The sequence below is a fragment of the Perognathus longimembris genome, chromosome 12, assembly GCF_023159225.1.
Source record: "Perognathus longimembris pacificus isolate PPM17 chromosome 12, ASM2315922v1, whole genome shotgun sequence".
NCBI lineage: Eukaryota > Metazoa > Chordata > Mammalia > Rodentia > Heteromyidae > Perognathus > Perognathus longimembris.
In genome coordinates, this window is record NC_063172.1 from 151,001 (window position 1) to 162,417 (window position 11,417).

The following is an 11,417-nucleotide window of genomic DNA, read 5'->3' on the forward strand; positions in this document are numbered from 1 at the left end:
TCCGCCGGCCTCCGGTCCGCTGTGTCCCGGAGCTCTGGCTTCGACAGGCACCAGGCTTCAGACTTTCCCACAGGCCTCAGGCTCTTCTGGGCTTGGCTCCACTCTGCTCCTCTCCGTCTGCTCTCCCCGGGCCTCTGGCTCTCAGCAGGCCTCGGCTCTGCAGGCCTCGCCTCCCTTCCAGCCCAGAGCTAGGCTGCTCCGGCTTGTCTGGACTCGGGCCTCTCTCCACTGCTGGTCCGGGGTCAGGCCTCCTCCATCCGCAGGGCGGGGGTGGGGGGGAGGGGGGCGGCGGGGATCAGGCCTCAGGCCTCCTCCTGCTTTTCTCCTCTCCCTCTTTCCCTTCTCTCCCTGGCTGCCCAGGCAGCCTATATATACACCCGGGGCCTCTGAAGCCCCGGCCCCCTCCTGTCACCAGACCAATTTGGGGTGCCATGTGGCTGGGGGGCGGGACTTCCTAGGCTACCCCTCCCTTACCTGACAGAGCCTGGGCAGTGACACAGTGCGGGGCGGATTTCCCTGCCCAGCCGGTAATTACAGTCCTGGGTCTTGGAAAGTTCACGGAAAGGAGACCCCCACACAGTTCAGTAGGAAAAGAGTTTATTGGGGAACAGCATACTGCTGGCCTGCCCAAGATGGAGGGTGCAGGGGGTGCAAGGGATGCAGGGGAAGGGAAAGGGATAAATCGGGCAAGGGAAGGAACTGAGACTGATATGTAGGGAGAGGGAGGGGAGGAGGTGCGGCCACAGCGAAGACCTCAGAGCCTGGGACCCGTTGTCTCCAGGTGTGCCAGTTACCTGGGATTCGAGTGCTGGGCAGGGGACTTCTAGGGAAGGGGCCAAATGTACAGAGGGAGAACAAGGGAAGGAGCCACTTTTCCTGGGCGTACCTAAAGAGTATCCCCTCAACAAAGCCTGTCCCACTTAGTGTTGAACATGTGAACCTCAGACCTTGTAGCGCATTCCCTCCTTGGCTTCATCTTTCTTTTCATTGCAAACCCAACGCTGCTCCTCAAATTTTACCTTTTTTTTTGAGATCAGGTCTTGCTATGTACCTGGCCCTTAAACCCTAACACTCCCCGCTCAGCCTCCTAGCTCGGGGATTACAGCTGTGCCCATCACGTCAGCCCCAAGCTGCGTTAGGCCGTGATTTATTAGGACATCAGTTTGTGCAACTCTGTGGCTGTGATGAAGATGACCTGCCACTCAGATCCGGTTGGGCCGACCACCAGATTCCAGAGTAGTCGGGGAGTTGCCCCCGCCCACCATAGATAGTAAAGTCCTCCCGGATTCCTAGAGTAGCCCCGGAAGTACGAGGCAAAGCCACCAAGGGTGAGACTGGGCTGGGCTGCAGTTGATTCCGGCCTCGCGGGCCGTCAGGGTCTGAGTGCGCATGGGCGGGCCGGCCCCGACCCGCCCTCTCCTTCTGGCCCCGCCCCTGGCGGGTCGGCGGCCGAGCCGGGGGGCGGGGGGCGGGATTAAGGTGAATTCCCAGCGGGCTCGCCTCGGAGCTGGCGGGCGGGGGCGGCAGGAGCCAGGACGGATGGGAGGGCTTCAGCCCGGTGGGAGTGACGCGCAGGTCAGGCGGCTTCGACGGGCTTGGGGAAGGGGTGTCTGGCGGCAGGTGGCTCCCCGCCGAAGGCCTCGGGTCCGGGGAACGCCGGGGAGGGGGACGGCGGCGAGGGCGGAGACCCGTGGGGGGGGGGCGTCATAGTCTGGAGGCCCGGGGGGGGGGGCGTGGAGGCCCGCCTGGGTGCCGCGCGGTGGAGGCCCGTCCTAGGGTGGAGGCCCGACGGGGGCAGTGGCTGGGGGCGGTCCGGGGAAGGAAGCCGGTCAGGGAACCGGTGCTGGGAGCGAAGGAGGGTCTGCGCACCCCGCCAGGCTTGGGAGGCGCTGGTGGGAGTCGCCCCGCTGCCCCGGGCTGGACCCGGAACCCCGAGCGGCGCTGTCCCAACTCGGGACAGCTAGTTTTCGTCCCCCTGGACTCCACCTGCACTCAGCGTGGGAAAGTTCTCAGGTTTGGGGAGTAGCTGTGGGCGGGGAGGGGGGTCGGGGAGTAATTCTAGTTCTGGCGATTTAGATGTCTCTGCAGGCCACTCCAGGAACCAAAGCCTGCCCCCTTCCTTGGCCAGCTGTTAGGATGAATTTGGGTTCCACTCATGGCAAGAGGCCACCTCTTGCCAACTTGGGATCCCAGAGTAGTCCGTGGCTCGGATGGCAGCTGTCCAGGGCCCTTGACTGATGAGCTGATCAGCGGCTGAAGCCAGAAAGTGTCAGCAGTGTAGACCCGCGCCTTCTCCCAGGAGCAGAACTCCCAAGTTCTGGGGGATAAGGTTCATCAATTTCTGTGCTTGATATTGGCTTGGGCTGCCTCTTCTGCTCCTTTGTGGACCTCAGCACATGCCTCCACCCCGTGGATGCACTCAAAGTACGGTGTCATTACAGGGAGAGATGCCGTTGACCTTCCAGGATGTGGCTGTGTACTTCTCCCGGGCCGAGGGGCAGCAGCTGGGTCCCCAGCAGCGAGCGCTATACAGGGACGTGATGCTGGAGAACTATGGGAACATGGCCTCGCTGGGTGAGGATTACCCTGGTTCCCTGTTTCATATTGAATGTGTCTAGGAACTTGTGGGTTCTTTTGGCTCTTGGGATCCTAAAGAAGGCCTGCCTTTGTCCCCAGGTACCAGTCTGTTCTCTGTTGAACTTATCCTATGGGAAAGAAGCCTTACTACCCATTTCTAGGGACTTTACTCTGTGTTGCCAGTGTCCCACAGTTCCAGAACTAGTGAGAGAGTTCTCTGTTGGCACTTGGCATCCCTTCCCCTGATCAGTTGCACCCATGCACTCAGGGTATTTCTCACCTGGTATGGAGACCCCACAGTCAATATCCTGCCTCAGCTCACTCAGAGTCCTCACTCTCAATAGGATTTCCGATCCCTAAGCCAGAGCTGATCTCCCAACTGGAGCAAGGGGAGGAGCTGTGGGTCCTGGATCTTCTGGGGGCTGAAGAACCAGAGGTCTTGAGAAGCTGCCAGACAGGTGAGCATGAGCTGGAAACTGGTCCTGGGAATGGCCTCTCAGCCCTGACATGGGCTGAAATGAGGGGAAATTGGGAGGGCAGATAGAGTGATGGTGCTTACCTTCCAGGGGCAGACACAGTTCCTAATACACCCATGGGTATATGCACCTGCTTTGAAAGGCTTTTTGCTCCATTTGCTTTGCTTAAAAACAAAACAAAACAAAAAACATAGTTCTCGGGTCATGTCAGTTGTGTTCTAGTGATTATCTTTACACACATTTCTTCTTGTTATATAATACAACTAACTGCCTGTCCTCCTTTGGCAGTAGGTACTGGTACTCTACTGTGTCCTTTTCTCCTTCATCTTTTCTTTCCTTTGCCTTCAGTTTTGGTCAGTAGTTGTTCTCTCTTCCTTTCTTTGAGATGGGGTCTCCATGGTACTGAGGATGGTGTTCAACTTAAGGATTCAAGTGATCATCCTGCCTCACCTTCCTTAGCAGCTGGGACTACAAGTTCATATTAGTACACTAGATTTAATAGTATTTGTGTATGTGTGTGTACATGTGCACGCATGTGTGCACACACCAATACTGAGGCATGAACTCAGAGCTTCTCACTCTCAATTAGCTTTTTCTCTTAAGACAGGTTTTCTATCACTTGAGCCACACTTGCACTTCCAGGTCTTTTCTGGTTAATTAGAAATTAATTAGAGCTTCATGATTTGTCTCTCTAGGTTGGCTTGAGCCTTAATTCTCAGATCTCAGCCTCCTGAGTAAGTAGGAATAGACACTGTGCCTATCTTAATAGTATTTAAAAATATTTATCTTTGTTCTGTTGAAATCTATTTCTCTACTTGATTCATCAATTCTGAGTCATTTTGATGCCCAGCTGCTGAGGCTTATTCTGCTTTTTACTCTTTCCTCATTCCCTTCTTATGTTTTGTTTAGTGTACTGTTCCTCACAGTTATTTTGTATGTCAGCCAGGTGCAGGTGGCTCATGTCTATAATCCTAGCTACTCAGGAGGCTGAGATCTGAGGATTACAGTTCAAAACCAGCCCTGGCAGGAAAGTCCATGAGACTCATATCTCCAATAAACTACTCAGAAAAAGCTGGAAGTGGAGCTGTGGCGCAAAGTGGTAGAGAGCTAGCGTTGAGCAAAAGAGCTCAGGGAAAGGGCCTAGGCCATGAGTTCACGCCCCACAACTGACCAAAAAAGAGAAAAAAAAAAGATACAGACAGTAGGAAGATCTAGTATTGTCAGGGTGTAGGAAAGGGGACTTGGGGATAAATAGGGAGAGTTTGGGGAAATATTAGGGCAGTAGAACTGTTCAGTTCAGTGGCAGATCCATTCATACATTTGTTTAAACCCATACTGTCTACAACACCAAGATTGAATCCTACTGTAAACTATGAACTTTTGGTGGTGATACATCATTAGTTGTAGGTTTATTCTTTGTAACACAGTGCATATTGTTTCTTAAGAATTCAATTTTATTACTGCAGATATTGAAATTCAAATTTGTGATTTTATATCTCCTTCTCAGTTGAGGTGGGAAGAAGGATCTCATTTCATCTTTTTTCACAAGTTCCTACTGTCCTGGGGTTTTCATTCCTTTCATATCCAAATGAGAGACAAGATGGAAAATGAAGATTTTATTGCTCATAATTCTTGGGATGCCCTGAATTCCAAAGGCCAGCAGAGCCTGGTCAGCCTCTGACCAGCCTATGAGAGATGGGTAGAAGGTGAGGGCCTGGAACAACTGCCTTTGATGGTGTCCAAGATATAGACAGAAACAGGAAAGGATGGATTAGAGGGGTTTAAAGCACATATGCAGAAGAGATGCCTGGTTCTAATGGCTTAATCTAGATTTTGTATTTAGTCAAACAGCTAGATATGGATGTGGGGCCTGGAGCATTGGTTCCCACTGGGGAACTAAGAGGGACAGGGCCCAGTGGTTTATGCCTGTGCCGGGCACCAGTGGTTTAGGCTTGTAATCCTAGCTACTAGAGAGGCTAGGATCTGAGGATCATCATTCAAAGCCAACCTGGGCAGGAAAGTCTGTGAGACTCATCTCTAATTAACCTCCAGAAAACCTAAAGTGGCACTGACTCAAGTGGTAGAGCACTAGCCTTGAGCCGAAGAGCTCAAGGACAGGCCCAGAGTTCAAGCCCCATGACCAGCAAATAATAAAGAAATAAATAATAAAGAATTAAAACAAAAAGCAGTAGTTGGAGAACTCAGGGTAAGTACTTCTGTGGTTGGAGTAAACGTCCCCCAAAGCTCCGTATGTTAAAGACTTTGTTCCTAGGGTGGTACTACTGGACTGTAGGGGCTTGTGGTGTCACTGGACTTATATCCTTAAAGGATATATGGGGCCCTTCCAGTCCTCTTACATCCTGACTCACCATGTAAGGGATTTGCTCCACCATGTATTACCTTCCATCGTTACCTGGTACCTCAAGTGGGGGCCTAAAGCAATGGCCTGAGCAGGATCTTTAACATCCATAACCTTTTATCTTTGTGTGCGTGTGCGTGTGCGTGTGTGTGTGTGTGTGTGTGTGTGTGTGTGTCTTTGGGCTTGAACTCAGGGCCTGGGTGCTGTTCCTGAGTTCTTTTGCTTAAGGCTAACCCTGTACCACTTTGAGCCACAGTGCTGCTTCCAGTTTTCTGGTGGTTAATTGGAGCAGAACCAAGATCCTCAGATCTCAGCCTCCTGAGTAGCTATGATTACAGATGTCAGCAATCAGCACCCATTGTATGTGTGTCTGTGTCTGTTGGTACTGAGCCTTAACTTTAGGGTCATTTGCCCTACATGGCTTTTTGTTCATAGCTAGCACTCTTTTCTTTATTTCTTGGTCCTATACCAGGACTTGAACTCGGTACCTGTAGCTGCTTTCATTCATTGGCTAGGGTTCTACCAACTAAGACATGCCTCCACTGTGGCTTTTTTTTTTTTTTTTGCTGGTTAATTGGTGATTGAGTCTCCTAGTGGATTTTTCTGCCAGCTTCAAACCTCAATTCTCCATGCCTAAGCCTCCTGAGTAGCTAGGATTACACTAGCACCTTGCTGCTTTAGCTAATATTTGAATAGGGTCTTGCACTTTTGCCCAGGCTGCCCAAGATTCTCCTACCTTCTGGATAGTAGGGATGACAGAGCCATGCTTGGCTTATTGGTTGAGACAGGGTCTCACTAACTTTTGTCCAGGTTGTCCTGTAAATTTCATCTTTCCAATCCTCACCCCCTAACTAGCTGGGATTACTGGTGTGACTTATGCATACCCTGGATTTGTAAATGTTGTGGGTTTTTTGTTGGCCTTGGGACTTGAACTCAGCCTGGATGCTGTCCCTGACCTCTTCAGCTCAAGGCTCTATCACTTGAGCCCCAGCACTACTTCTGGTTTTCTGGTGGTTACTTGGAGATAAGATTCTCACAGACTTTAATGCTCAGACTGGCTTTGAACCGTGATTCTCAGATCTCAGCCTCCTGAGTAAGATTACAGGTGTGAGGTCCTGTGCCATGCTATAAAGTTTTCTTTAAACAATTTTCATCTTCTATTGTTTTTATTCTTTCCAAGAGCTAGAGATTGAGCCAGGGCCTTAAACGTACAAAGAACATTCCCGGCATTCATCTATTTTTTTTTTCCTACACAGTATCTTTTACTTGGTGACTTATGATGATGAACTGTTTGTAAAACTTTTATGTGGATTTAAGTAATATTAACATTTTTGTTACATACAAGCAAAGTATTCACATTATTGGCCCTTGGAGCTACTCTGGGGAACAAACATGTGAACATTTGACTTGATCTTATTGGACAGCTATTTTTACTGTGCTGGTCATATATAGGTTATAGATTTTTTAGTATCTGAGTCTTACCATTTTTCGCAACATCTTACTATGGAAAATTTTAAACATACATCGTTTTGCAAAATTTTTTGTAATGAACATCATACCCCAATACTTGGATTTTGTCATTAACATTTCCCTTAATCTAAGCTTTTGGCATAAAGAATTTTTTTTCCAGTCCTGGCTCTTGAACTCGGGGCCTGAGCTTCTTTTTGTTCATGTCTAGCACTCTGCCACTTGAGCCACAGCACCATCTCTGGCTTTTTCTGTATATGTGGTGCTTAGGAATTGAACCCAGGGCTTCATGTATGCTAGGCAAGCACTCTTGCCACTAGGCCATATTCCCAGCCCTCAGATTTTGTTGGTAGTGCCACCTGAGGTCAAGGCATTGAGCTGGTATTTTAACTGTAGTGTCCATTTATCACGTGGCTGGCCTCCTGAGATGGGTTGTGGCCCAGCTAACTCATCAACACATAGTTTGGAGAGATTCAGTTCCTCTTCCTCATCCCTGTGACACTGGGCTCACTGCCCGCTGGGTCCTGCAGCCTTCCCTCAGCTCCTCGGATAGGGTATGCCCCCCCCCCCCCCCCCCCCCCCCCCCCAGTCCTGAGTAAGGTCACTTGGAAGCAGACGGTTCCTGTTTTGCTCATTTATGCTTTCGAAGTCCCACAGGCATCCACACATCAACTCAGTGGGAGTGCTGGTGGAGGTCGAGGCTCCTTAGGCCTGCCAGTCCTTGCTTGGCTGTACTTTTCCGCCTCGCCTGGCAGGCAGCTCGGGAACTGTGGTGTGGACACCACTTCCCAGTGGCTCAGTGGTCCTTCGTGGGACGCCACAGCTCCTCATGGGTGCCGTGCCGCGGATAGCCTCCGGGCGGCAGCAGAGGGCCGCGGGGCCAGGCCCAGTGGGGCTGAAGCCTGGCACAGTGGGGCCATGCTGAGCACCTTCCCAAGGTGTGGCCCAGTGGTGAGGGCACATCCAGCTCACAGGGCATCCGGTTAATCTTACATTTTTCCTAATCCACTCATACTGACCATCATGGTTAACTATCATACTTTTCTGGTTGTCTGTCTTCCTGAGTACAGTATAGGCTTATGATTATTATTATAAAGGTGATATACAGAGGAAAGATAGGCATCTTTAGGCCAGAGACAGTGTTTGTATTCCTGTTGTGTTCCATTAGTAGAACCTACCTGACCTGAATATTTAGTGAATGGATTAGTTTGCCAGTTTGATAAGTAAAATGTTGTAATTAGTTTGAACTTTCCTTTCTTTGATACTTAATGAAAGTAGCTGTTTTCATCCTGCCTATTGACTATTTACATCTTTTTCTTTTTCTTTTTCCTTTTTTTGCCAGTCCTGGGGCTTGCACTCAGGGCCTGAGCACCATCCCTGGCTTCTTTTTACTCAAGGCTAGCACTCTGCCACTTGAGCCACAGCACCATTTCTGGCCATTTTCTGTATAAGTGGTGCTGGGGAATCGAATCATGTATGGGAGGTGAGCACTTTACCACTACGCCATGTTCCCAGCCCAACTGTTTACTTATTATTATTATTTTTTTTTTTTTTTGCCAGTCCTGGGCCTTGGACTCAGGGCCTGAGCACTGTCCCTGGCTTCTTTTTGCTCAAGGCTAGCACTCTGCCACTTGAGCCACAGCGCCACTTCTGGCCATTTTCTGTATATGTGGTGCTGGGGAATCAAACCCAGGGCCTCATGTATATGAGGCAGGCACGCTTGCCACTAGGCCATATCCCCAGCCCCCCAACTGTTTACTTCTGAACTCTGCCTGTCACATGTTTTTCTACCTGAGTATCTGATTTTTTTCCCCTTTTTTGGTGCCAGTCCTGGGGCTTGAACTGTGGTCCTGTGTGCTCCAGGGTAAGTACTCTGCCACTTGAGCCACAGCTCTACTTCTGCTTTTTTTTTTTTTTTTAATACCAGTCCTGGCCTTGGACTCAGGGTCTGAGCACTGTCCCTGTCTTCCTTTTCTCAAGGTTAGCACTCTACCTCTTGTGCCACAACTCCACTTCTGGCTTTTTCTATGTGGTGCTGAGGAATTGAACCCAGGGCTTTGTGCATGCTAGGCAAGCACTCTACCACTAAGCCACATTCCCAGCCCCTCTACTTTTGCTTTTGAGTGATTAATTGACCATAAGAGTCTCACAAAGTTTTGAGCCTGGGCTGGCTTCTTCTAATCTTAGTCTGAGTAGCTAGGATTATAGGCTTGAGCCACTGGGGTTATCCCAGAGCTGCTGCTATTTGCATGATGATTTATAGGAGTATCAAACTTCCTCTGTTCATTTGTGTGTGTGTTTTGTTTTGTTTTTGTTGTTTTTGCCAGTCCTGGGCCTTGAACTCAGGGCCTGAGCAGTGTCCCTGGCTTCTTTTTGCTCAAGGATAGCACTCTGCCACTTGAGCCACAGTGCCACTTCTGTTTTTTTCTGCATATGTGGTGCTGAGGAATCAAACCCAGGGCTTCATGTATGTGAGGCAAGCACTCTACCACTAGGCCATGTTCCCATCCCTAATTCATTTGTTTTTGTGTAACAGAACCTGCACTTGGGAACAAGAAGGAACTATCCATTCTAAGCCAGAAATACTCTGAAAAAGTGAAAACTCAAGAATTTATATTCAGAAGCTCAAGGCCTAATTTACAGGCACCTGAGTCCCAGGAAGCTCAGGACCATGAGTGTAAAATAGAAGGGAAGCAGGGAAGCTCTGCTGAGCAGAATTTGAAGAAACACTGTCTTCACAAGAGAGCTTTTAGAGAGGAGTCTGTTGTATGCAGGGAACAACCTACAGAACAGAGATCTGAGGCATGTGGTGTGTTTGATAGAAACTTGAAACCAAACCAAAGTATTGTTAGGCTTCAAAGAAAGAAAATAGAGGATAGAGCCTTTAAATGTGGCATATGCAGCAAAGCCTTCAAATATAAGTCAGACCTAAAACGCCATCGGAGAAGTCACACTGGGGAAAAGCCTTATGTATGTGGTCGTTGTGGGCGAGCCTTTACTCACAGTTCAGGCCTTAATATGCACCATCAAGTTCACACTGGGAATAAACCATTTAAATGTAATGACTGTGGGAAAACCTTTGGGCTCAATTCCCACCTCCGTCTGCATCAGAGAATTCACACTGGAGAAAGACCTTTTGGGTGTAGAGAATGTGGGAAGGCCTTCAGTCGAAGCTCATCTCTTATTCAGCATCGTGTGATACATACAGGACAGAAACCTTACAAGTGTAATGACTGTGGGAAAGCCTTCAGCCAGAGCCCTCAGTTAACTCAACACCAGAGGATTCACACAGGAGAGAAACCCCATGCATGCACTTGGTGTGGGAAGGCCTTTAGTCGCAGCTCAAGCCTTATTCAGCACCAGAGGATTCACACAGGAGAGAAGCCCCACAAATGCAAGCAGTGTGGCAAGGCCTTCAGTCAGAGCTCTAGCCTTTTTCTCCATCACAGGGTTCATACCGGAGAGAAGCCCTATGTGTGCAGTGAATGTGGCAGAGCCTTTGGCTTCAACTCTCACCTTACTGAACATGTAAGAATTCACACTGGAGAGAAGCCTTATGTTTGCAATGAGTGTGGCAAAGCCTTCAGCCGAAGTTCTACCCTTGTACAGCACCGCAGAGTGCACACAGGAGAGAAGCCCTATAGGTGCACTGAGTGTGGGAAGGCCTTCAGCCAGAGCTCCCAGCTCACGCTACATCAGCGTGTCCACACTGGAGAGAAGCCCTATGAATGTGGAAGCTGTGGGAAGGCCTTTAGCCGGAGGTCAACCCTAACTCAGCATCAGCGGGTTCACACAGGGAAGATTCCTCTTGGAGGCAAATGCAGCCCAACTTTTGCTCATGACTCCAGTCATCCATCTACCAGAGAGAGATGTGGCAGGGCCTTCAGCCATGGTGAAAACCTCATTCTGCACTGGACAGTTCATACTGGTCAGAAGATCCTGGGATGTAATGAATGTGGGAAAACACTCAGCCCTACTCAGCCCATTATGTATCAGAAAACTGATGCTGGGGACAAACCTTTTAAATGCCAAGAGTGTGCAAAGGCTGTTGGTGGGGGTTTAGCCCTTATTCAACACCAGGTAACTCCTGTTGGAGATAAATCCCTGTTGAATGATGGATCTCAAAGATACTTTATTCATATCAAAAAGATTTTCCAAGAAAGACATTTTGAATGTGATAAATATGAGAAACAGTAATAGATCATCTTGTTAGTAGAGATGGTAGAATAGAAGAAGGCACAAATATTACTACCAAACAAAAGTAAATAGATTGGATGATTTTAATTAAATGTGAAAGTGAACAAGAGAATTCATACTAGAAAGCAGTTATCTGTATAGAGGTTACTGTTGTGCTCATGAGTGACCTGTGTGGCACCACATTCATATGTCATGCTGAAAGAGTGGGATTCCAAAGGCGTACACTTACCTAATTCCAGGAATGCCCCTTCTTCCAGAGATGGGGTGTTAAATAGTCTTTTCTAAGTCCAGGTTTGTGGCTGAGAGTACCCAGCTTCAGGACCACTGGGAAGATTGGAGCC

At 49.1% G+C, this 11,417-nt stretch overlaps 1 protein-coding gene across 4 annotated transcripts; it reads left to right on the forward strand.

Annotated features, from left to right (window-relative positions):
* The first annotated feature begins 1,433 nt into the window (after positions 1 to 1,433).
* Znf251 (zinc finger protein 251) lies at positions 1,434 to 11,185 on the forward strand. Of its 4 annotated transcripts, none has more exons than XM_048359109.1 (4): positions 1,434 to 1,479; positions 2,442 to 2,574; positions 2,922 to 3,035; positions 9,416 to 11,185. In XM_048359109.1, exons 2-4 carry the CDS (start codon positions 2,448 to 2,450, stop codon positions 11,074 to 11,076), a joined length of 1,902 nt encoding a protein of 633 aa, XP_048215066.1. In that variant the 5' UTR covers positions 1,434 to 1,479; positions 2,442 to 2,447; the 3' UTR covers positions 11,077 to 11,185. The 4 variants fall into 4 exon arrangements, with proteins under 4 accessions (XP_048215066.1, XP_048215064.1, XP_048215065.1 ...); XM_048359107.1 differs by lacking the exon at positions 1,434 to 1,479 and adding an exon at positions 1,503 to 1,575; XM_048359108.1 differs by lacking the exon at positions 1,434 to 1,479 and adding an exon at positions 1,864 to 2,013.
* Positions 11,186 to 11,417: the final 232 nt, after the last annotated feature.

Excerpts from the sequence above, each read along its gene's own strand:
- Znf251 (XM_048359106.1), top strand. The coding sequence starts at position 2,397 with ATGCCTCCACCCCGTGGATGCACTCAAAGTACGGTGTCATTACAGGGA. Across the intron at positions 2,575-2,921 it reads TGGGAACATGGCCTCGCTGG|GATTTCCGATCCCTAAGCCA; the intron begins GTGAGGATTACC and ends CACTCTCAATAG. Across the intron at positions 3,036-9,415 it reads CTTGAGAAGCTGCCAGACAG|AACCTGCACTTGGGAACAAG; the intron begins GTGAGCATGAGC and ends TTTGTGTAACAG.